This window comes from Colias philodice, chromosome 13 (genome assembly GCF_061535455.1).
Source record: "Colias philodice isolate Cphi_HAF_F1 chromosome 13, ilColPhil1 Martin Lab GWU primary, whole genome shotgun sequence".
Lineage (NCBI taxonomy): Eukaryota > Metazoa > Arthropoda > Insecta > Lepidoptera > Pieridae > Colias > Colias philodice.
This window is the reverse complement of record NC_143098.1, coordinates 9931881-9959540: the sequence shown is the minus strand read 5'-3', so window position 1 is coordinate 9959540 and position 27660 is coordinate 9931881. Positions and strand designations below refer to the sequence as shown.

Here is a 27660-nt window from a genome sequence, read left to right as displayed (position 1 = left end):
GTCTATTTATTGAGGAAGGTTAATGTTATAGTCTTTATAACATCATGCTAAGATCAATAGGATCGGTAGAGCAAAGTATACTGCAGGGCACAACTAGTTTTTTTTTAGAAACATTATTAAGTTGGTGGTGATCTTAGAAAAGCTGCCAAGAACATTTTCACATACGAATCTAAAATAGTATAATAGTCAACTACATCCGCAAATAAATATGATAATAACTTTAATTAAAAACATTCGCCACACTGCCAAACATTCCTGAAATGACTGTAAACTGAAAAGCATTTAGCAACACATATAGATATTTTTTGTTATTTATACAGATTATGGATATGTTATTATACTATAGATATAGCAAGTTAAACAGTTCGTGTCGTGGTAATCTATACTAATATTATAAAGCTGAAGAGTTTGTTTGTTTGAACGCGCTAATCTCAGGAACTAACTGATCCGATTTGAAAAATTCTTTCGGTGTTAGATAGCCCATTTATCGAGGAAGGCTATATCATCACGCTAAGACCAACAGGAGCGAAGTACTGCGGGTAAAACCGCAGGGCACAGCTAGTTTATAATAAAGCGGACGTTACCGAAGAAATAGGCCCATAAAAACGCATCATAACACTTGCACGTTGATAACGTTATTTTATCGTATCTTTCTTTTCATAATCCTCTATATTTACATGTCGTTACATTGTCGCGATAAGATAATGTGCTACTGGATAAGTTCCTAAACAGATATTTAACAGAATATCCATTTTTATGGAACCTTCTAATAAGAGTTATGTTTGCTTGATACTTTCGCGAAGTCGGAAAGAAAAATAAAATTGTCGTAAAATTTTTCAGATAGGTGAGACGGGAGACGAGGCCTTGATAAAACTAGACATTTCGTAATTCGTCAGTTTTAAATAGTATTCGTAGCATACCTACCTAAATATAAAAAATTGTTTGACATTTTGGGAACAGTCAATGGCCCTTAATCTAAAAATGATAAACAATATAACAATTCGATTTTAAATTTTCCATTTTGATAAATAAAGAAAATTGATATTAATATGTAAGTTTAATTTTATGAAATTAATTTTACCTAGCGTAAATACGTGGATGGTTGGGACCGCTAATACAAAAAAGGTATTAGACATTGTTTTTTTGAAAACTCGTGAATAGGTTTCAACCGTGCTGATTTTGAGAAAAAGAAAACTGTTTGAGACTTTCTCGACAAGAATTTTTGAAATAGGACCAGTAGTTTCTGAGATCAGCGCGTTCAAGCAAACAAACTAGTTTAATAATATTGGTATAAATTATGGATTATACTGCGATACAAGTTTGAACCCACATTTTAATGCAAACCACTAAACCGAAGGCATCAAACGTGCTAATAATTTATAATCATTAGAGAAAAATTGTAAATGAGATTTATACATACGAATGCAGTGATAATTTCATTAGAGCTATTAAAGCGGTATACATTATGTATGTTTGTTCATTGTTGTGTGGCACGAGTCAAGAGAAGACACGTGATTTTTATTATCATTTTTGTTACAATATTAGAAAAACAACGAGCAAATTGAATAAGATTTTAAAATACATCGAAAATGTATTTAATATTTATACATTGCTGGTTAGACAACAAAAAAATATTTCAACGTTTTTATTTCTTCAATTCGCGAGCAATGTATTGAAGACTCATCGATTTATCGCTCTTCCGTTGTGTTCGGTCCACACACTCTCAGCTCATTGCGTGCAAATTTTTACGCAAATAAAATTCTAAGTTAGCTTGCTCTTGAATAAAGGTCTTCCTACACGATCACAAATATTATGTTGAATCCACACAGTGTAATATATACCTACAATATAAATTTGGTTGACGAAAATATCAGAACTTCCATATCACATTTGTGTCTTGTATATCTGTAGCATGTATGTATGTATGTATGTATGTATGTATTCTACAGATATACTAAACTAAAAAAAATCGGGACGTAGTTTTGCATCCGTGCGAAGCCGGGGAGGGTCGCTACAAATAATTTGTACAAACTGTTTGCACAAACTTATTATTTATTTAACACTTTATTAGTTGTACAAATATAGTACAAATATAGTATATAGTTGTATAAGGTTTCCTACCTTAAAATTACTTACAACTAAAAACAGAGTACAACTAACTTGGCGGCCTTATCACTAAGTAGTGATCTCTTCCAGGCAACCACGGTAAAAGGTAACGAGCAAAAAGATCACTATAATTAATTTACTATTATTTATTAATTTTATTTTTAAGCTATTGCATAGCTTCTATAGCGGGCCTTGAGCGCGGGGACCGAATCCAGAAATTGCGTAACGAAAAACGTCACGCTCCCCATTCCGACGGGCATGGAGGTGTGGCTTAAAGGCATAGCATGCAATAGCTTAATGGCGCAGTTTCATTAGTCGATAGGGCCCGCATGCGGGGTGCGAGAGATTTCTGGAACGCATGCCACAGGGCCAGCATTCGGGGAACCGTTTTCATTAGTCGATAGGGCCCGCATGCGGGGTGTAGTTAGAACCTCCATTTTCCAAGCTGTATATTGACCGATGAATTTCATTGGTCGATATCACGGTCGGTATTAAGCATGCGGGGAACTTGTTTTCATTGGTTGTTATCTCGCCTGCGGGGACTCCCCGTATGCTGTATACCGAACGAGTTAACGACTAATGAAACTGCGCCATTACCGCGGCAGTCCCCGAGTGCCACACGTCTTTTTTTTTACTTATATAACATGTAGACCGAACATAATCAATTAACATGTAGCTAGCTGCCAACAATGAAAAATTCTCAGTCAAAATTTATTGATTGACGTCACTATATGTTTTATTTCATTAATGTCGAATCTCCATTGTACCTTTATGCATGATTCATTGTATATTTGGAATAATTATTCCACACATGCCGATACCTATACATTTTGATATCTATAGGTATCGACATGTGTGATATTTATATTATCTGTGATATTTAAAGTTGGTAATATCACAGAGTTCAGTATAAAAATAAAATGGGCAACATATAAAGGGCCCTGCACACAATGGGCAGCGTTGGGTGAGTAGAGTCCATCACTATAGTGTAGAAGACCTAAATGTCTGTGATTGGCCGACATTGTAGATGTTTATTCATAATCGCCGTAATAGCGACAAACATAGACAATACGATAATTTGTTGGGCCAACGCTGCCCATTATGTGGAAGGTCCATAAAATGACAACAAAAATAAATGACATATTGGCACTATCAAAATATTGTGGCAACACTCGTTAAAATAATGCATAGAGTTGTCATGTTGTAATTATCATCATCAAATAGTTCAAGTGGTCAAGGTTTATCTAAAAATAGTATTGTAAGATAAATAAATATTACATACATATATAATACTTATATGTATAAGAATCTCGTGTCGCCGTGTTTGTAGTGCAACTCGACCGATTCGCATAAAAATTTGCGTGCATATCGGGTAGTTCTTAAATTTTTCATCGAACTTCGTAAACAAAATTAAGTCATATTGAAATCGATTTCCGTGACAAATTTATCGCGCATTGTTCAGCCGTTACGCATGTACGAATAACAAACATTTCGCTGTGGTGCATAATCGAATTACAATTACCTACTAACATAAACAACAGAAGTTATTACTATACTAGCCACTCCGCGCGGTTTCACCCCCGTGGCTCCTCTCCTGTTGGTCGTAGCGTGATAGTATATAGCCTATAGCCTTCCTCGATAAATGAGCTATCTAACACCGAAATAATTTTTCAAATCGGACCAGTAGTTCCCGAGATTAGCGCGTTCAAACAAACAAACAAACAAACTCTTCAGCTTTATAATATTAGTATAGATTACGTATCATGAAGTATTGTTTCTCGAAAATGTTTTTCATGCAACTGGAAATAAATTGTATCAAAAAACACCTGATGATGATAATATTTTGACTTTTAAATAGTTTGTATTCCTATTTACTAATAACTAACTGAGTACTTACAATATAACGTGAACGTTCCTTTATATTTTTTGCGATACAACCAAAATACGTGTACATAATATCTTTCAAAATGAAATACGACACATCGTAATGCCTAATCTAATCCATACTAATATTATAAATGCGAAAGTAACTCTGTCTGTCTGTCTGTTACTCAATCACGCCTAAACTACTGAACCAATTTGCATGAAATTTGGTATAGAGATATTTTGATACCCGAGAAAGGACATAGCTGCTACCTTTTATTGCGAAATATGTACCACGGGCGAAACCGGGGCGGACCACTAGTGACCTATAAAGATTAAATTAAATTATAGTCTCTTTTAAAAACATTTCTATATATAAAGCAACAGTTATTCAAATAATTGAACTAAATAATTCACATCACATCGAGGTCACACAAATAAAGGGCTCGCCAGAATTAGCCGACAAGTGGCCGAAATAGCCAAATAGACCCATTATATGCTTAGTAGGTGTCGGCGAGTTGGCCAATTGGGCAATTGAAGTATTTCATTAGTTTATAAATTAATTTCAATTACACCTAGGTTACAATAGGAATAAAAATCATACAGCTTAGACACGGTAGATCTAGTTAGAGATATAGCAACTATCTGTAACTAGAAGGTTTTATCCTAGTTTTATAGAGCTCCTGGATTTGTTTTGATTAGCCTATCCATTTGATGAAATCATAAATAATGTAGTAAAAGTCAAAATAGGGTATTTATTACTTGAACAGCAAATCATGAAACTGGCGCTTGTACATGACAAATTGTGTCTTTAACTTTACCACGACGCAACGCCTGAAGCGCTGAACTTCGTTCGATTATTTTTGTCCGAAAGATTGAAAGTATAGATGTATGGATGTTTATTATTCTTTTACATAAAAACTACTGAACGGATTTGGATGAAACATTATAGGAATATAGGTTATACATCAGAATAGCACATGTGCTATTTAGCAAATAGGAATGGTATACATGCGTTAAATTGAGAGATACCAAAGGATGAAGACAGTAGATTAGCATAATTTGCAACAAAAACATTGAACATTATAATTTCTAATGCTAGTATGACGTTATCTGATGCTAATGCTATATGCCATGAATTCTAGACGTATAAACATTTAAATTTTCAATTCATACATCCGAATATCATTGAGAATGCAGATGCATCTGATATCCATTTGTAACATATTACAAATGGATTGACATAATTATTTATATAAATTATATTCTAAATATCATAATATAATTTATATAAATAATAATTATGTCAATAGTAAAGTTAATGGGAATCCACATCTGTAAATATATTATGTGCCTTTAAACAGCATCTTATGCCACAGTTTATTTAGTTTCCTCCGTCGCATGGCCGTGGGTTCGGGAGTTAGGGAAAAAGGCCATTAGATAAAGAAGAAGAAGTTTATTTAATTATAAATCTTATTGCTTACCTGTGATGAAGACCTCTGCCTCTTTTTATCAAGATAGATACAATCCATATTACTTTAACTGATCGATTTTCTTTACAAGTGAAGTGTCCCCAAACTTTATTGTTCCTGGACATTGATGTAGGTACTATAAACAACTTATAAACTCATACATTTCCAAAACATATCGTCAATGTTCTTGAATAGTTTTTCATCAAAATGTTCGTTTTCAATTACTGGAGATGTGCTGTGAATTTTTCGAATTACCTTTTAAGCATTAATTTGCTTGATGAAATACCTTCCCTTTAAGAATGATTTAATGTTACCACCTTTACATTTACATTACACGTTACATTTACATTTACATGTTACATTTTCTAAGAATGCTGACATTTGAAACAACTACATAAAAAATATAGAGCCGAATTAATTCCGTCCAAACTTACCAAAACAACAATATAAAAACACAAATTCTACGCTGTTTTCAAACATCAAGGACGGTAACGCATTTGGAATCAGTGTGACTCAATAATAAATACTTCAAACACGCAATATTTTACGATCGTCTTAAATTGTTGCCAACATAAAAAAATATGTGAGAGGAAAAACAAACTTAATACAAAACAATTGAGTCTATTCTAAACTTGGATTGTAAATGATACATTTAATTACGTTGTTAGACCGGGAGATACTGACACAAAATTTCGAGTCATTTGTAACAAGGATGGCGGTTCTACAGGGGTCTTAGTACGCAATGACAAAAAGAAAAATGATGGTGTGAACGCTGGTACCGGTGGCTTAGTCGCGTGGGCGTTTGTCGAACTCGTCGGAAAAATAGCGAAAGTCAAACGATTTGTAACACAAAAATTTTAGAATTTACCGATAGCCCATAAAAAAGTAGTAGGCGGTAGTGTCATGCCATACTTTTCCGGTGTGACTAAAAGGCCGCCATACCGACGCGAATGTGTTGATTTAAATAAAACAATCATTCAACCATTTGTACCAGGCTAACTTTTGCACAGGTAACTATCGTCGTGCAGCCATTTACGAAAATCGCCATGCCATACTTTTCGGACGATTCCAAATGGTCGCCATACCGCCGAAAATCTGCAAAAAATTTTTACTTCGCCTAACTTTTTGTACCAGTATTGCATTTGGATTTTTGGAGAGTATTTGATAAAATGTGACCATTATTATATTTGCCATACTTCTAGTAGGGGGAAAAAGTGCTGTCATACTTGAAAACTTAATTTATTATTAATTTATATAAGTGAAGATTTCCAACACATAGATCTTTGAAATTTTGTATTTATATTTGTTGATCCTCAAACTTACAGGAAAAATAAGTGCCATACTGTTACAAATCTTTTGACTTTCGCTATTTTCCGACGAGTTCGACTAACGCCCACGCGACTAAGCCGCCGGTACCAGCGTTCACGCCATCGTTTTTCTTTTTGTCATTGCGTACTAAGACCCCTGTAGAACCGCCATCCTGTTACAAATGACTCGAAATTTTGTGTCAGTATCTCCCGGTCTATGTTGTTTGGATTTATAGTGTTGTTATGATGTGGTGATATTAAATTGTAATGTGAGTTACCTACATCTTGATGTTTTTATGGTTTATCTAGTAATAAAGAAATGTGTTTATAGTTAACTAGGTTTCCGCCCGCGGCTTTGCCCGCGCAGTCAAAGAAAAACCCGCATAGTTCCCGTTCCCGTGGGATTTCAAGGATTGCGTCATTTTCCCGGGATAAAAAGTAGCCTATGTCCTTTCTCGGGTATCAAAATATCTCCATACCAAATTCCATGGAAATTGGTTCAGTAGTTTAGGCGTGCTTGAGTAACAGACAGACAGACAGACAGAGTTACTTTCGCATTTATAATATTAAGTATGGATTTCATTCACAAGTGTTGTTATTATTGACGCCCTGCAATATTAGGTCATTTGTGTTAAAATATCATCCTTGTAATTTTACCGTACTTTAAAAACACGACCAACCAACGTTATTTAATTTGTTATTGTAGTATTATGTTTTCAACTCATTTGCATAAAAGTAGCGTAAAACAAATTGAATTTACATATAAAATAGCAAATAGAGGTTTATTCGTAAAACGAGTTTAATGCTATGAGCAAGAGGGCGCCATATTGGTCATAAAATAGTTATTTATTTCGTCTAAAAATATTAGGTAGGTATATAGAAACCCATACTTTAGAGTTTAGACTGTTTATTATTTTTTTATTAATAGAAGTTTATATACAGAAGTATTGAATGCTAACATTCTATAAAAAGGTATAAAAAATCAATAAAAAAACACTACACACTCTGCCATGCATTCGTCATACATATTATATGTTATACCTACTCCTTTGTTTATGGTTATTGACTATGGTCGAATTTAAACCACTGAGCGACCACTATTTGTTGTACATACTATGTTTTTACTTATACTAGCTGTATAAGTTTTTACCCGCTTTGCTGTTTTACCCGCATTGCTCCGTTCCTATTGTTCTTGGCGTGATGATATAATATAGCCTACAGCCTTCTTCGATAGGTGGACTATCTAACAGTCAATAATTTTTCATTTCAGACGCGTGGTTCCTGAGATTTGCGCGTTCAAGCACACAAACAAACAAACTTTATAATATTAGTATAGATTCTAAGTACTCACAGTAAAACCACAGTAAATAATTCACTTTACCATAGAACAATGCATTACTTATCAAGCAAAACCCTTTGAATTAATTATAACCGGTTCCAAACGCGAACTGTGTCAACTGTACACTTGATAATGTAGCAAAAACTAGTTTCATACCGCGACACCGTCTGTTAAATGCAAGTACACATTATGATTTATAGCATGTGTTACTATGAGAAATTTTATCAAAGTTCATTCGCTGTTTAAACAATATGTAGGTAGCTGGTAGGTATACAGGGTGTCCCACTATTGGTATACTAAGCGCGAAGGGACTTGTTCTCATTTTAATCAATAACCTACTTTATTGATTTTGTACTAAAATTATGTAATCAAAACTGCAATGTTCCTTTGGGATTATTCACAAGTGTAACACCGAGGGGCAGAGCTAGTTAACAACTCGTTTCCAAGGCTGAACCATTTATCCTGCTATGTTGGGACTTGGGTCCTAAAGACGCCCAATTTATTATTATTAAGGCGACACTGAGCACAGAATCTTTAATAAACGATATGTAGGTATTATATGTTGTGAATAAAATATTATTATTTTATTCATGTATGTAACATTTTTGTAATATCTTTTCAATTATTATTTGCCTGTATATGTCACATCCCCAGTCACATCCTTACCAACGTTGTAAGCTCTTGGGATAACAATGCAATGTAGGCCCATTTCTATAAAAGCTTAAGAAATTATTTGTTTGTTTGTTTGAACGCGCTAATCTCAGGATCTACAGGTCCAATTTGAAAAATTATTTCACTGTTAGATAGCCCATTTATCGAGGAAGGCTATAGGCTATATTATATCATAGGAGAGACCATGACCAATAGTCCAGCGGAATAATGCGGGTGATACAGCGTGGCATAACTAGTATACAGATAAGTCTATAAGGGAATTTATCAGAATATTACATAGTCATCAGCCCTGACGTCCCTTGTGCATTTACCTATATGACAAACAGGACTTCCGCTCATAAAAGGACATTAGCTGAATCCATTACTTATTCGCTTTAATTAATTAATTAAATGTTACATCGTAAGTGTAACTAAAAGGGAAAACGTGTTTTTTCTTTGATCATGGTACAGGAGAAAACTTGGTAGTGCGTGACCACTATTGCGAAGTAGAAAAAAACTGTTTGTATTAGTAAAAAAAATGTAGTTAGATATTGCATCATTTCTTATTAAAATGTGTATATTGTATAAATACCGTGTATTGGTGTATTCTAATAAATGTCTACGGGTTATATGATGCGTAGTTCAATTCTTGTATCTTGTAAAGATGTAACACAATTTTCTGCTTCAGAAAATCTTGAAATAAATTGGATAACATGCTAGAAACAAAATACTTCTGAAATCCCGTTTAGTATTAGAAATCCTACTAATATTATAAATGCGAAAGTTTGTGAGGATGGATTTATGTGTGTGTGTGTTTGTTACTCTTTCACACAAATACTACTGAACCGATTACACTGAAATTTAACACACATATACAGGGTGTCCCACTGTTGGTATACCTACTAAGCTCAAAGGTGGTTATAGTTTTGCATACGCTGAGTACGTAAAAAATACTTATAAAATTCCAGACGCAGTTTTTTTTCAAATGTCTGAATTCTTAAATCTCTATGTGTACACCCCTAACAAGCAACCCGCCCAGCTTTGGCCAAAGACAAAATGCTCACATTAGCGAAGCGGTAGAATATGACGGCTGAGCGAAGCTAGAGAAGAAAACATGGATTTTCAGGAAAAATTTAGCAAAAATTTTTTGATGTAATTTTTTTGTCTAAGTAGGTATTATTTACGTGATCAGTGTATGCAAACAAGTCCCTTCGCGCTTAGTATATCAATAGTGGGACACCCTGTATAGCGTAACTTGGATTAACACACAGGATAGGTTTTATCTCAGAAATCCCACGGGAATGGGCGGAAAGTTAGTGGAATATACATACAGTCAAACATGTGGATCAATGTGTAATCCGTTATACCCAAAAACAGATTAACAGAATTTAGGGAACAGATAAGACCATGGGTCTCTAATTCCCTTAGGCGACTTTTTGTTGTAGAAAAACCGATCTCGGGAGCTTTGAAATAAATAAGGGAACTTTTATAAATCTCTAAAAGGATGGAGTGATAGAACTTTTAATAGGGTGCAGCAGTGCTATTAAATGAAAAGCTGAAGAGTTTGTTTGCTTGAACGCGCTTATCTCAGGAATAAATGGATCGATTCCAAAAATTATTTCAGTTGGATTATCACTTGAGATAGAGTGATTCAACAGGAAGGTTAATAAATTAGGTATATAGGTACCATACCTATACACCTAATTTATTAAGTTTTCTACAAAGAAGGCGAAGCTGTGCGGTGAAATCTAGTAATTAATAAGCAGTCATCTCAAATAAAGCAGCGCAATCTCTTCAATATCATTTCACACACAATAGAACTTCCTTTCAAATGCCGCCAATAAAAATAGCAGTAGATAACGATACGAGTTTATCGACCCGTCTGATACAGCGATCTATTTTAGCGTGGACGCTGCCCGCGCGCAACGTGATGATAACGCGAACGTTACAACTGTTTGCTATTCTTGTTTTTATTGATAGGAACCATTTTAAAACTAACAGGTGGTATATGAGTGTGGATTAATGTGTTGTTTTGCTAAAAGTTCGTTCACGTATCGTAGCAGCATTATATTGCTCATCTATATGTACTAATATTGCAAAGCTAAATTGTTTGTTTGAACGCCCTAATCTCAGGAACTTCGGGTCCGATTAGAAAATTTCTTGCAGTGTCAGATAGTCCTTTTATCGAGGTAGGCATATTCACGCTAAGATCAATAGGAGAGGAGCAATGCAGGTAAAACCGCGCGCACAGCTAGTTTTTATTATAAAAATATCATTAAAAATCACACAAAAGGTTTACGAAATTGTCCAATGAAGGCAATATTTCGCGTGGGCTTCAAAATCTATTGTATAAATCAGTTATTCAAATTTCAATTGCCTACGAAAAATACGATACTATAAATATCCAATTATTATAATGTTTTCATAGCAACTACTACAACTTTGTTTTTAATCTGAAGTCTAGATTTTATTACCTATATCAAGAAAACAAATTAAAAAAACACGCTTAACCTCTGAATGATTGTATTATCACTACATAGTATAAAACAAAGTCGCTTTCTCTGTCCCATGTCCCTTTGTATGCTTAAATCTTTTAAACTACGCAACGGGTTTTAATGTGGTTTTTTTAATAGATAGAGTGATTCAAGAGGATGGTTATTTTGGATAGTATGTAATTGTTAGGTTTTGGACAAAGCGGGCGAAGCCGCGGGCGTTAAGCTAGTTATTAATAAGCAAACCTTGATAAGTGTACGAAGTTTGAATTAAATCTATCCGTTTAAAGTCGTACAAAACCGTGTCTAATGCCCCAGCCACACGACTCGACGAGTGGTATGGGAAGTGACGAGGGAAGTAGGCAGGGACGTAGTGTGGCCACGTTACTCGTCATGCCACTCGTCGTGCTCATCGTCCTGCTCACTGCTCCCTACTTTGTCGGCTTTTGCGCGCGAGTCAAAGGACCGGCAATACGAGTGCGAATTAGGGATGGGCGTCATGGAATCCCGCGCCAACGACAATTCGCCCGAAGTGACACAGATTGCGAACTGCAACGTGGTTTCGACCTATGTATACCTTGGTGCTTTGATCTCAAATAACGGCGGCTGCGTAGATGAAGTAAAAAGACGTATGGCCATAACCAGAACTGCGATGGAGAAGTTGAGAAAAGTGTGGAGGAATCGTAATATCACCAAAGCCACAAAAGTCAAGCTCGTACAAACACTCGTATTCCCCATTTTTCTTTACGCGGCAGAAACGTGGACAGTGCGCGAGTTGGAAAAAGGGAAGATAAATGCTCTAGAAATGTGGTGCTGGAGGAAGATGCTAGGGATATCGTGGACAGAGTTTCGCACCAACGAGTCCATACTCCAAGAGCTCGGCATCAAACAGCGTTTATCGACCGTAGTACAGTCGCGCATACTGCAATACTTTGGACACGTGTCTAGGCGAGATAACAACTCCATTGAGCGGCTAGTAGTACAAGGAAAGGTGGAAGGAATCAGATCGCGCGGCAGGTCACCAATGCGCTGGACCGACCAAGTGAAATCTGCTGTAGGAATTCGCGTATCAGACTGCGCCAGACAGTCTAGTAACAGGAAGAGATGGCGGGAGATCGTGCGGAAAGCTGTGTCCGCCTCTACCACCGATGTGGACGTCTCAACGTGACCACGACCACTCTGCCAAGAGTGAATCGACAAAGAAGAGAAGAGTCATGGAATCAACGGACTAGTTAAATTAACCGTCTATATGTACACTCAACGATTCGACTAGTCCATCGCTCAATGCACTAGTTGAATTCAACGGCTAAACAGTCTTATTGATAAGAATAAATTCTTTTCTTTGAAGTTTTTAAAAAAAAAAATATTTTTGGTTTACAAGACCAATGTTTTGAATTTAAACTATAAAAACAAACGATAATAAGTTTTTTAGTAATACTTTTTTAGGGAGTATAATTTTTGTAAGAAAGCATAAACATTTATTAAGTAATTGTTTTATTGAGATTAGAATTTATTGTTTTAAGAATTTATTTAATAATAGTTATTTATTCTACACATGGACTAGTCGAAGATTTTAACTAGTTAAACGACTAGTTGATGAACGACATTTAACGATCTAGTCTCGTTGATGAAAAATACGTCGACGACCCATCCCTAGTGAAGAGCGTCGCGATTAATCGCGCGAGTAGAGCAGTGTGTGGCCAGACGGCAATATCGAGGCGAGCGGCAGCGCGATGAGCAGGACGAGGAGCAGCACGAGTAGCAGGACGAGTAGCATAGTGTGGCTGGGGTATAATAGATTCGGTTATACAAAGTACAAACATACAATTAGAAGCTAAAAAAGCGTGTCAATTAAAAAGTGGTAACCCTATTCGTCCAGACCAAACCTATCATAATTGACAAATGACAGCACATAGATAATAAATAATTAAACAATGCCAGGATCCACACTACTAGAATAAATAATGTCTGATTATAATTCAAAGCGTAATCAGTGGCCAATGTTTGTTTGTGACGTTACTAGCTGGATAATATTGTACGTAAGTATTGTTGATTTAGTTGTTAGGCCAGTTTTTGGTTTTGGATAATCTGTTTTAGTAATTTACATGCATATTTTTTATATTTGACTGACCGGTTGGCTTGGTTTAAATAAATAATAATAAATAAATCATTTATTCTCCTCAAAAACCTTATAACTATATTAACAAAAGATGCACGTAAACAGACCAAGAGGACTGGTGTCTGCGATAGGCCGTAGCCTGTAGTGCAGATCGCCAGGCACTCCCCAAGTCGAACCGCTTAATTTAGAGAATTTAATTATGTATGAGAAAAATAAACAAAAGGAAAAAAAAATTAAAATATTAAAATATTTTGGTTTGTAGTGGCCCTGCCTTCCAAACCAGAGGTCGTGGGTTCGATTCCCACTCGGGGCAAATACTTGTGTGATGAATGTTTGCTCTGTGTCTGGGAGTTAATTATCTATATATAAGTAGATATTTATTTAAAAATTATATATGCATGTTTATCAGCCATCTGGTTTCCATAACACAAGCGAAAGCTTAGTTTGGGATCAGATTGTGATGTGTGTGAAAATTGTCCTGGAAATATTTTATTTATTTGTTTATATGTGAATATATTTTCTTCATACTTTTGTACCTGCATAATTACTGATACTGTCAAACTTAAACATTTATTTACTCAACTAGACTTCTTCAAGAAGCACTTTTGAATCGTCATAACATATTTTTAACATTTACCACCACTCTGTTGTATTACACATTTTCGTTTATGTCATGTGTTTGCTAAAATTTTCTAACAGATTATACCCAAAATAATGTTTGAATTCCAAATGTTATTTAATCCGCGGCAATGTTAGCTCAGCTATTCATTATTTTTAACACAAATTTGATAACAATTAATAGGCACCACAGGCACATATTATGCAAATAGAGATGTTAATTATTTATTTTGGTATTTGGACAATTAATATCGAATATTAAAAAAGGAATAACTTAGTTAATAAATGGATAACCATAACATTCCTCTAAGTAAGCTTTTATGGCACATAAATCAATTCACAAAACATTCCCTAGATATCGAAAGCAACCCCAGCTGATATCGAAGGCAACAACTTATTTCAATACATATATCTAACTAGTTAGGTTTCCGCCCGCGGCTTCGCCCGCGCACTCAAAGAAAAACCCGCATAGTTCCCGTTCCCCTGGGATTTCCGGGATTGCGTCATTTTCCCGGTATAAAAAATAGCCTATGTCCTTTCTCGGGTATCAAAATATCTCCATACCAAATTTAATGAAAATTGGTTCAGTAGTTCAGGCGTGATTGAGTAACAGACAGACAGACAGAGTTACTTTCGCATTTATAATATTAGTATGGATTATGCACTATGTGACTATTCAAACATTTGTTCGGACCGGTATGTGGAACCCGCAGCGATAATTATTCCATTGTTCCACTTCAATATGCGAATATTTAACTGATCTATAATGTATTCATGACAACATTGGAAACATTGTTATTAATTAATGTTAAGTCTATACAAACATTAGTTTTAAATTGAAATAAATACAAATTCACTTTACACTATTCGTATAATACATGGCTTATCAATTCTTAAAATAAATTATGTATATCATATTTTTACTATTATCCCGGATCAAACCGGGGCGAGCTAATAGCATAGGTATACAGTATAATAATTCACAATATTTTATCGGATCATTAAACACATAAGTTCCGATCAAAAAGGTCGTTAGGTTAGGCCTTATAGGTACATTCTTTACCTATATAATTATATATATTTGGAAATAGTTTCAATTTGAAAGACTCCTCAGTCCTCCCTATGAACTAGATCGTTAGTACGAAACTACATATACCACAGAATATATAATAGTACTACGTAACTATACATCCAAACATTAACCACCATGCACCAGGTGACCAGCATTACGTTATAAACTCTATCCACAATGCAGCAACCTTACGTACCTTACTCTCTATCCATTTTCAATTCAAAGTCACTAACCTGGTTAGTAGTGAGATCCCACTGGTCAGCGACAAACGACTGGCGGCTGTACAGGAACACGGGCACCTGGTGGTCCTTCACGGGCGCCGGGTCGCTGTTCACGCGGACCACCGTCAGGTGCGTGGTGGTCGTGCCCACTGTGAGATGGAGATTTGACGTGAAAACTTTATTTAATGAGGAGCAGACTCGTCACTTGATGGTAAGTGTCGCCCAAATATACAAACAAACACTGCTTTCTTTCACAAACTTATATATTTAAAGATTTTTTGGAAAGGAAAAATCGGGTTCGCGTCCCGACGTCAAGTTTAAGGATTGACGATGGGAATAACGGCCACTGAGGAAAAGGATACGTGTCTCAGGTTTTGCTGATAGTGCTACAAGATTTGGTGGATGCTGATCCAAGATTTTGAGATTTTGAGCTGAGCCGAGGTGACAAGACAAAACTGTATGGGGTATAGATACATATTTGTCTTTAAATAACCAAAAAAAAGTGCTCTACTTAAACCGCGTAAGAAGTGCAAAGTGGAATGAAACTTTGTTCTTTGAGTGCTTGGGTAAGTTAATCAGAGAGGAATTTTGTAATGTTGTTGGCTAATTTTGTAATGTTGTTGGCTGTGTTTTTTGCAATAAATTTATTTTCTTTCTTTCTTTCATAAGAGAAAAGTTTCGAAACCAAATGAGGTTATAGCGTAATTTAATATCCAAAGTGCAAAGTACTCCGGGTACGAAATAATTTTTCAGTAAGACATATTACAAATACAAGTTGGTAAACTTGTAAAGACTCTTTTACATCAAGACTACTGAACTAATTTGGCTGTATTTTGGTATGCAAATAGTTTATGGCCTGGAATAACATATGGGCTCATATATACCTGATCGATACGGGCTTATGATATTCTTATTATTGGTTATTAATATGACTCTTGGTGAGGTTAAGACCATTATGTGGTTATACGATGTTATTCCTGTTTAAATTGATATATGTATACCTGACCGATACGGGTTCATGCTGGTTTTATGATACTTTTGACTCACAGCGAGGTTAGTCCAGTTATTCTGCAGTTTTATGATGGTTTTTAAATAACAAATGAATAAACATAATGATTTCTCGCTGCACTAGTTAGTAATTGAACAGATGCATTTTCCACCTGTTTCGCTGACCGATTGACTTCAAGGGTGAGTTGTGGTTAGTCTTCCGTACACTCTTAGTTAAAGACATTGCCAAGATCGTATAACTATCTTGTTTGAAATATAAATGATCATGCCTATATACTAAACTTTCTTCAAAACTAGCTGTTCCCCGCGGTTTCACCCGCATTGCTCCGCTCCTGTTGGTTTTAGCGTGATGATATATAGCCTATAGCCTTCCTCGATAAATGGGCTATCTAACACTGAAAGAATTTTTCAAATCGGACCAGTAGTTCCTGAGATTAGCGCGTTCAAACAAACAAACTCTTCAGCTGTATAATATTACGCCCGTAGCACACCTCCGCTGCAGAACTGCAACAGCGGAACCGCAATAGTTTCGCTCTGTCTTGTCCCGTGTATGAGAAGCGGAACAGTAGCGAAACTGCCTGTTCTAACACATACATCTAACTATTTTTTATCTCTTTCTTCGCGCGGTTTCGCCGATCTCTTCTAACGCCAGCCACACTACCGCGTTCACGCCGCTATTTGTTTGCGGTGCCGCATTGTATTCGCCTGTGTTTGTCAAAACCGAAAAAAATAAAACGCGGAACTACATTATTTTTGTAAAAGAGTATGTAAATCATCAAAACTCTGAGGGGTCATTCTAAAAATACATATGTATATGTATAGAAACGATCTTCATGGGACTCGAGTTCTTTACATAGTAGGTTTTCTCCTAATTTCTTTCTTTTTTTATTAATCTCATGCACCCAATTTCTACGAGTTTTATGTCTTTTCAATGTTAAAGTCCACAATAATATTTCTTCTTCCTCTGACTCCGATAACGAAACATTTCGCTTCGATCGTTGCTTCTTGACCACATTCTTGACTGACTCGTATGAGGTTTCGCCGATGCCGGTTCCACTAATCAAACTACACTTGATCACAGCGGAATTCATCTAGCGGTTCCGCGGTCATGGTATCGCAGCGGAGGTGTGCTACGGGCGTTAGTATAGATGTCCGCGGATAAAAGAACAAATGACATTTAATTGATCTTCAAATATTTCGGGTTTCTTTTCCTGGTGGTAAAAATAAATAAACTGAATTTCGGATGGTAAAAATTACTGACTGAAATCACAAGTCAGATGAAAAAAAATGTAAATTCTTCATAGCTATTCGAACACTTGTTTAAAGTCTACGCGTTTTTTTGGGTTAAACGACCCCGTTATGGTTGTCACTATAATGGTTTTATAAATTAGCTTATATAAATTCAACAATTTACTCATCTTATAGAATCTTAGCATACATTAATAATTACATTGATATTAATTCTATAACAGTCAGCTGTCAGACGCGAAATTTCAAGTCTACTTCATAAATTTTGTTGAACTGTCTGAACTAATTTACATTATTACTAGCGGTCCGCCCCGGCTTCGCCCGTGGTACATATGAAAAATAGATGTTGGCCGATTCTCAGACTTACCCGATATGCACAGAAAATTTCATGAGAATCGGTCCACCCGTTTCGGAGGAGTATGCAGACTAACATTGTGACACGAGAATTTTATATATTAGAAGATTCACTACATAGTATAAAACAAAGTCGCTTTCTCTGTCCCTATGTCTCTTTGTATGCTTAAATCTTTAAAACTACACAACGGATTTTGATGCGTTTTTTTTTAATAGATAGAGTGATTCAAAAGGAAGGTTTTAATATATAATTTATTATGTTTTAGTCTACGCGGGCGAAGCCGCGGGCAGAGAGCTAGTTATTATTATAAAGAGGAAAGATATTTTGTTCGATTGTTTGTTACGAATTAAGTAAAAACAACTCGATCAACAAAAAAATTATGACATATCTTTACGAGCAAGATTTACACCAGTCAAGATCGAACCCCGAACCTGTCTGCCATAACTCCTGATCCAGAGGTAAGTGGACAATATAAAGAGCTTAATTAAATACATAAATCAACGTCAGTAGAATCTAGATTAGATTATGTATGCACACATTTGATAACTAATCTACCTCTATAAAGGCTTATCATCTATCGATGCGATTTTGCTAATTTTGTTGCTTTATTATTAAGGATAAAACGTTTTAAAATTATATTTAGATTAATAATGTTTGAAACAAACTACTCTGTTAATTAGAATTATTAGAACCATCGTGTCTGTTTGTTGATTTCACAACATTTGTGAAATCAACAAACAGACACGATGTAATTTCACTTATTTCGATGACATTTTAATGATTTTGAAATAAAAAATTGCGTCTGGCACCTATTTAACAACGAAAAAAACGTCTTACAATAAAAAATTATGTCTGATGGATCTATCTAAAGGCAAAAGATTAAAAATTACGCGTTAATAAATGACTTTAAATTACGGATATTTTCCTGTGCAAACGCGCACTAATAAACGCAACCACTGCGGCCAGCCAGATAGCACGGTCTCTAGTCTCTAACCGAAATTTACGAAGTAACTATTCTCTAATCTGTGCCGAAATAGCAAGAGAAACAGTATATCAGAGAACCAACTATACTAAAATTCTCTCTTGTCAACGTTGGTAGCTCCTATACGATATAGAGAATGTATGAGATTTGTGTCGCCGTGTAAAATATATTTTTAAAGCACAATTTTGTTCATTATTTTTATGCTAAAGTAGAGCTCAATTTTAAGTCTTAGTGACGAGAATAAGAAAAATTGGGTAACAAAAGATCAAAGCATTTCGCTAATAAAAGAAAAATAATGTACAAAATCGTTTTGGTTTCGCACCCTATTTGGTACTTACAAACAATTTTTTTTTTTTTTTTTTTTTTTTTTATAGTAACCCTAGCAATAGGGCAGGCGACTCACTTGGTGGTAGGTGATAGACGCCGCCCATGACGATCACAGCGTTGGGAACACTGCGATCGTATTGCCGGTTTTAAGGTGGAAGTTGGTTTTTCAGGAAGGTGTAGGCTCTTTGCTTGAAGGTTCCCATGTCGTATTGGTTGGGGAACACGGAAGGTGGTAAATTGTTCCACAAGAGTGTAGCACGGGGTAGGAAATGACGTGCGAAACGCACGGTTGTCGAGCGCCATGCATCCAGGTGGTGTGGATGATATTTTTGCTTGTGCCGGGCAGTGCGGTGGTGGAATTGTGCAGGTGGTATTAAGGCAAATAATTCCTCAGAACACTCCCCGTTGTATATGCGATAAAATACGCACAGAGACGCAACATCGCGCCTCAAAGCCAGAGGGTCCAGCCGATCGGTGAGCTCAGGTAGATCGACAATGCGGCAGGCACGACGCTGAAGGCGGTCAAAAGGAAGTAACTGATACTGGGGTGCTCCAGCCCATAGGTGCGAGCAGTACTCCATGTGTGGCCGAACTTGGGCCTTGTAGAGTAGTAGGCGATGTGCTGGCGTGAAGTACTGTCTCGCTCTAGCGAGCACCCCAAGTTTCTTTGAGGCTAATTTAGCCTTGTCTTCCAGATGACCGCGGAATTGTACGTCACTCGCAATGTCGATACCGAGAATTCCGATACAAGGCGTGGCTTTGAGAGGAGTGTTCTGGAATGTAGGTGACACTGCAAAAGACCTCTTTTTAGCTGAGAATACGCAAACTTGCGTCTTTGAGGGGTTAAACTGGACAAGATTGTTTTGACCCCATATTGAGACTTCTTCAAGAGATTTCTCAATTTTTGACACAAGTTGTTTCCGATGCTCATCCACTTGGTCCTGAGAGAGATTTGCAAGACCGGTATATGCGGCGTCGCCCGTGCTATCATCGGCATAACAATGTATATCACGTACTTGCAACATATCATTGATATGCAATAGGAATAGCGTCGGCGACAGCACGCACCCCTGTGGAACACCAGCGTTCACAGGCAGGGATTCTGAGCATGTTCCGTCGACAACGACCTTAATGCTTCGTGCCTTGAGAAAGCTGGCTATCCATTTGCATAATCTCTCAGGTAGTCCGTATGAAGGCAGCTTGGAGAGGAGCCCCTTATGCCACACCCGATCGAACGCTTTGGCCACATCTAGACTAACTGCCATGGCTTCCCCCTTACTCTCAATTGCAGATGCCCATCGATGGGTCAGATAAACTAAAAGATCACCAGCCGAGCGATTTCGACGGAAACCGTACTGGTGGTCGCTTAACAGCTGGTGATCCTCTAGATACTGCAACACCTGGGAATTAATGATGGATTCCATCACTTTTGAGAATAAGGAGGTAACCGCGATCGGCCTGTAGTTTTTCGGGTCGGAGCGAGTGCCTTTTTTCGGTACAGGGTGAATCAGGGCGGTCTTCCAAGTTCTTGGGACTATACTGGAAGTGTAAGAGCATCGAAATAGACGCGTAAGGATTGGAGCTAATTCGGGAGCACAAGATTTAAGAACTATTGCAGGGATTCCGTCTGGCCCATTCGATTTATTGATATCGAGTGAAAGAAGAGCTCTACGTACGGCGCGTTGTGTGAATTTCACGTCAGCCATTTTACTGTTGCAGTATGGGATGGTGGGTGGAACTCGTCCTTCATCATTCAGGGTCGAATTCGACGCAAAGAGTGTGGCCAACGTATCGGCTTTCTCGTTTGCAGTGTGGGCCAGAGTATCGTCATCCCTACGTAAAGGAGGAAAGGATGACTTGCAAAAGTTCCCCTGAACGGCTTTGGCAAGTGACCAAAAGGCACGTGTACCTGAGGGGTAGCGCGCAAGTCTCTCGCCTATTCTCCTGACGAACTCTGCTTTGGCTTCTTTGATGTTCTTCTTGTACTGTCGGGAGGCGGCATTCAACCTTTTTTTAAGATCCTTAGCGTTAGAATCCTTTCTTGCTATGGCTTTAACCCAGGCCTGAAAACATTCCTGTTTAAAACGGGATGCCTTTTTGCAGGATTGTCCAAACCAGGGTTGGGACCTGCCGCCAACGGGCACCACAGAGTAAGGAATAAAAAGTTCCATACCTTGCGTGACCACATCAGCGACTAAGTCAGCGCAAGCATCGGCATCCTCGGATACAAAGCAAATCTGACTCCATGGGTAGGATGCAAAGAAGGAACGCATCCCGTCCCAATCCGCCGATCTATAGTGCCAGACATGACGGTAGCTTGCGGGTCTAGGTCGAGATTTGCGTGCAACAGGCACAGTACTCCGCACCAGGCAGTGATCGGAAGACCCTAGTGGAGCTTCAACTGCAACGTTGTAGTCATCAGGATGAGATGTTAGAAAGAGATCTAAAAGGGATGGCATTTGGTCCTCCACGTCAGGAATCCTAGTGGGTGTAGAGACAAGCTGAGATAGGCCATATGACAGAACGAAGTCGCAGAAAGTTCTACCCGCATAATCTGTCGTTCTTGATCCCAGCCAATCGGAATGGTGGGCATTAAAATCGCCCAGGACCACTATTTCAGCGGAGGGGATTTTCTGCAGGAGTTCGTCAATCGTGTCTTGAATGTGCTCGGTGAGGCGATTAGTTTCGGCATTTCCACTATGACTCCTGTAAATGCATGCGTAAATTCGGGGGTGATCACCGCAGTCGACGCGTAGCCATAGTATTGACAGGTTACCCTCAAGAAGGCCAAGGCGACGGCAACAAATATCCTCTCTAGCGTAGACGCAAACTCCGGCACGCGCTAAAAATAAGTGTTCCAGCGTGTATCCCGGGTAGTTTAGGTAAGAAGTATCAGCAGGAGAGGAGATCTGTGTCTCCGTCAAAAAGAATAAAGCCGGCTTAGCCGTCTCGAGATGTTGGTGGACGGCATTTAGATTTGAATGAAGTCCCCTAATATTGCAAAAGTCCACAGATAGAAATGTGGTAGGGGTCGTCGATACAGGCTTACCTTTTTTGTCCGTGGCAGTATAAAATAGCGGAATTTTGCCCCCCCCAGAATACGTGGGGCAGTCTGAGTGTAAACACTCAGAGAGGGATTCTCCAGCATCGACGATGCTAGTACCCTCCTGGGGTAATTCTATATTTAATCCCGCTGCCATTTTGTTTGTTTGAAGGGGGTAGGGATGGGATGGGATGGGACTATTGGGTTAAAGAGAGGAAAGAAGACGGGAATAAGGGAAAGGGGTGGGAAGGATAAGGATAGGGATACGGGCCTCCGGCCCCCCCACTCACCGTACGAAACACAGTAGTAGCTACTATTTCACGCCGGTTTTCTGTGGGGGTGTGGTATCTTCCCCGGTGCGAGCTGGCCCAATTCCTGCCGAAGCGTGCTCGACTACCACTTATAAAATTATTTATTATACAATTTTTACTCTAAGTAATCACTACATAGTATAAAACAAAGTCGTTTTTTCTGTCCCTATACATATATGCTTAAATCTTAAAACTACGCAACGGATTTTGATGCTATTTTTTGTAATAGATAGAGTGATTCAAGAGGAAGGTTTTAGTATATAATTTATAAGGTTTTAGACAAAGCGGGCGAAGCCGCGGGCGGAAAGCTAGTATTAGCACAGACTAATAATAATATACTACGTATGTATTAGTATAAACGTAGAAAAGCATTAAAAAATATTTTAAAGATAAACAATTAACGACCTAATTTTAATTAGTAAGTAATTTGATAACATTGAATAGTGTAATTAAGTTTTAATACCTGTGTAAATATACTAATTATTAGGTTATAATAATACAAATAATTATGCGTTGCCATGTTTTGTAAATAGGTTGATAATTTAGTTTGTAAACAAGTTTTAACGCGACGCTGACAATTTCTGTTAAATTCATAAACTTAGATAACATTATTGAATAATGTAAATTAACTTATGATTTATTTGTGGAACATTCTGGAAACATTATATCGGTAAGACAGTGCGCGCACGAGCAACTTTGTCTCCGCAACTATTTTGTCTCTCCCACCTATGGGCTAGTATGAAAGTGCGCGCACGTAGCGACGCAACTCCCCATACAAATTGATGGGAGAGACAAAATAGTTGCGGAGACAAAGTTGCTCGTGCGCGCTCGCTCTAACGATTTATCATTTTGTTATATCTACAGCAACAGTGAATTTGCCTTGGGATATTTTAATATCGTATTTTTATGCACAGTTTGACCTTTCTCGTAGAAATTTTGCACAATTTGATTTAAGAAGCATCTGAATTATTTCAATAAAACATTTAAGAAAAAATATTTATCTCAAATACCCAAATTTTGAAAAATATTTAGAAGTCTTCTCATACCAAAATGTTGTTTTCTAATTTCGACTTTATTTGCTGACTCTACATTCCAAACATTATTATTTTTAAATAAGATATTTTTAAAGTATAGAATTTTACCTCTACCTTGTAGCGTCGGCACAAATAACGATTTTATTAATATCATTGATTTGTATTTAAAGTAACAACTCGTGACACCGGATTTTCTTATCCAGTTTTTATATAACATTGAGAAGTATCAACCAACATCTATGTAGCAATTTGCAATAAATGCTACGAAATACTAAACTTCGAAAATTGCCTATGAAAGAATGAAGAGGTAAAGTTCTATTTAAAAATAATAATCTTAGGAATGTAGAGTCAGCAAATAAAGTCCAAATTCGGATGTTATTTTCAGTCTATAAGATATAATATTGTCAAAATGTTTTATTAAAATAAGTTAATTCTATATTTCTGGAAAACAATAGAAAACAAGATGTATAAAAGTGAAACCGTAAATTTGGAAAGAATTAGTCATAAAGAAAATTCTTATCCAAAAGTTCGTGTATATCGATATTTTATAAAAAAAAATGGATTTTAAATATTTTATTTTCAACAGACTTCTAGAAGAGCTTGGAAGAGATTTATTCCGATGATATATTTTCATTGTTTTTGCGAACTTATTTACGTAGGCAAGGTCGCATGGAATTATTTTATTTTTGCGATTTGGAATTATTTTACTGATTTGCGTTAAAAATACCAATGGGCTAGATGAATCCTGCGGCTAAAAAGAAGCCATGTACCTACTACACAAAATTTTACCTATCTCTGTAAGAAAAGTTCATAGAATTGAGATCAGCTTTTTTTGAGTGAAAGAGTAGCCATGAATCCTTCTTCAAAAATTATTTTTATAATATTAACTGTACATAGTAGATTTATTTTAATGTAAATTTGTAGTGTAGTTTATTTAATAAATCCTACTAATATTATAATTGCGAAAGTTTGTGAGGATGGATGTGTATGTGTGTGTTTGTTACTCTTTCACGCAAATACTACTGAACTGATTACAATAAAATTTAGCACACATATAGAGGGTAACTTGGATTAACACATAGGATAGGTTTTATCTCGGAAATCCCACGGGAACGGGAACTATGCGGGTTTTTCTTTGAAAACGCGGGCGAAGCCGCGGGCGGAAAGCTAGTATAATATAATAATGAAGTTAGTTTTGATTGTATGCCTTAAAATTAATGATATATTCAGGCTATCTATTGAAATAAGCCTTATTAATTATTATACCAATATTATTATCTGATAAACTAACTCTGAGTGATAGTAAAATTATCTGATAATTCTTTCTATTTGGGAAGTTAGGATTTTTCGTTATTAGTTTTTTCTTTATAATTTTTCCTACTACTTATATAGACAATATTTTCTTGTTTGATTTTACCTGTGTGTTATACCTTAACAAATTTTAAAGGAAAAGTTTTTAATGGACTTTTAACAGCATTTTCATCCATAATCACATTAAATAATCAGTTTTAAATCCATTAAATTAAGCTATTGCATAGCTTCTATCCTTGAGCGCGGGGACCGAATCTAGAAATTCCGTAACGAAAAAACCTCACGCTCCCCACTCCGACGGGCGGAGGTGTGGCTTGAAGGCATGCTATGCAATAATAGCTTTACCGCGGCAATCCCCGAGTGCCACACGTTTTTTTTTAATTGGCCTTTGCCACAGTAACAGCTAGATATAATTCTAAATACTTACCAGTAAGTGTACACATTCGTCTGCTATTTATATCTTGCATCACCTGCCTCATGAGACCACTGAGTGCTTTCGCGTCTCCAGATAGCGACTGCTTCGAGAGCCATTCTGTTTCTAATTCCATTGATAGCTGTGTGGAATTGTAGATTATTCGATATTTTGTTCATTGGAGTTTTGTTTTATTCATACTCTCTTATTTGAATTAGGGCCGATTTTTCAATGCTTAACTTATTCGTCGAATAATGTATAAAACTACCATTTTAAAAACGTATTCTGATTGCCCGTATTTGACAGTTTTAGTGACATTTTAATATTATCGTGTAATACTTTATTGGACGGATAAGTTTTATCCAAGCATTGAAAAATCGGCCCTTAGTAGAAATATATTATGTAAAGATATTGTTATGTGTGAAAAATGGATTTATACATATTACTAGCTTCCGCCTGCGGCTGCGCCCGCGTGGTGTTTAGATAAAAGGTAACCTATGTTTCTCAGGGTCTAAAGATTGTCTGTGCCAAATTTCATCAAAATTTCATAATTCCTTTTCAGATGTTAATCAGCCCTAAATTATATATTATATATAATTATGCCTCATGCACAAATAAACTAATTAGAAAGTATAAGCATATCTTTATCAGGGCAAAAATATTTATCTATGTATATTCATTAACCAGAAAATAATATTCTTTGATAGTATTTGATTATCTAACATCAATATAAAGAAATATACTTACAAGATATTCAGTAAGTTTCTTGACAAGAGGCTCCAAGTGCACTGTCCGTGCCCAGGCGTCGCACACAAAACAGAGATTAAAGTAGTATGCATTACGAGCATATTTCTTATTGTCTATCCGCACAGGGAATCCTAAAATCTTTGATCCAAGAAGAGTTCTGGAATAAACAAACAGTTACATTCAAATTTTAATTTCAAGTTTTTTATCTTTTTCTTGTATAAATTAGAAGTTAACACTTCTATGACAACTTTATAAATTAAAATATTCTAGAATGTGAAATATTCAAATTTTTTGTTATTGTTGTATATAAATTGAATAAATTATTTTTTATGTTATTGAATACAAAACTCGATTGTTTGTGACGAAAATTCTTATAAGGATATATAATTTAAATAGGTAGTTAGAAATAGAAATAGTTATGTTATCTGTGATATAAAATTTGCTAGCGTACTTACACTGTCAAAGTGCATCGCTGCAACTGCACTTTTGGTATGATGTAGTGGCTAACTGTGTCGAATATTTCTTTGGAAATATAATCTTCGGGCACTTGGCATGTTATTCGTGGACCAGCTGTTGGGTGGAATTCACATAAGAATATGCACCGAATCGGGCCTTCTTGTCCGCAGCCCTCGTAAAACTTTGAATTTCCATCCATTTTTGAAAGCACTCACACGAGTAAATAATCACACGTATTGTTTAATTTACATGACAAACGAGAGAAGTTAAAATACACTTTTATTATGAATTAAATGTTTCGTAAATAGCAGAAGCTAACTCAGAACAACACATACTCTACTACATTCCACAATAAACTGAAGTTTTTGATGAGTTTTTGTAACAGTCAACAGTGTTTGACGTAAATACATTGTTTTGACAATTACTGACTTTGACGTAATACGCTATGTCAAAGAAGATGTTTTTTTAGGGTGTCTTCCTCAGAGGAATAAACCTTCCTCTGAGGTGTCTTCCGATATGCACTGCAACCACTGCACAGTGCTATCCATAGAAATCTAAATAACAAGACACTAGAAGTCGTAAGCGCGCGTGACCTTGTCGCCACTCAGGTGACTTTCACAACACCAGCGTGTTCGTCACTATTCAGTTGCTCTGGAGACGTATGTGTATAAACATGGTGTGTTTCAGCATATCCTTTGCGGAAATTCTTCCACAAGTTGTAATTATACTAATAAAGGAATAATATTTCATCGGTAAATATTTCTTTTTTAGAAATAATGCCGTTTTTCCTTAAAATTATAGAATATTTACAAGTATTACGAGTGTCACCATAGTAATCGAAATAACAATGAATGACACAGTCTACCATTCTTATTATCACGTTTAACACAAATTTCAACTTTATTTCTATGAGTTATTATGTTATTATGTTCAAAGTTATATCTATTGAAAATTGACAACTTCTGTTGTAGAAAAGCCGAATTTTTTCGTATTGGAACAAAAAGAAACAAAACGTCTCATATACTTAGGGATGTTATTCTAAAATAAACCGTAAATTCGTGGGTTAGGATACATATTAAAAAGCTTAATTTAATATTGAAGGTAGTTTTCACTAAAATCAAGCTGTCCAATAAAAGGCATAGTTTACTTGTGTGTACTGTTTAGCT

General features: G+C 36.4%; 1 protein-coding gene across 2 annotated transcripts in view; it reads right to left on the bottom strand.

The window, feature by feature from the left end:
• The window catches only part of LOC149483615 (GATOR complex protein NPRL2-like), a 46760-nt gene extending 19882 nt beyond the window's left edge, over positions 1-26878 (bottom strand). For both annotated transcript variants that reach the window (XR_016316508.1, XM_089702777.1), the window contains exons 1-4: positions 26494-26878; positions 26039-26195; positions 25307-25433; positions 15273-15409 (exon numbers count right to left, since the gene is read on the bottom strand). Coding sequence is in view for 1 of the 2 variants with exons in the window: in XM_089702777.1 (XP_089558903.1) it covers positions 15273-15409; positions 25307-25433; positions 26039-26195; positions 26494-26693 (621 nt within the window). In the remaining variant the exon portion in view is untranslated. The remainder of the gene's footprint in view (positions 1-15272; positions 15410-25306; positions 25434-26038; positions 26196-26493) is intronic.
• Positions 26879-27660: the final 782 nt, after the last annotated feature.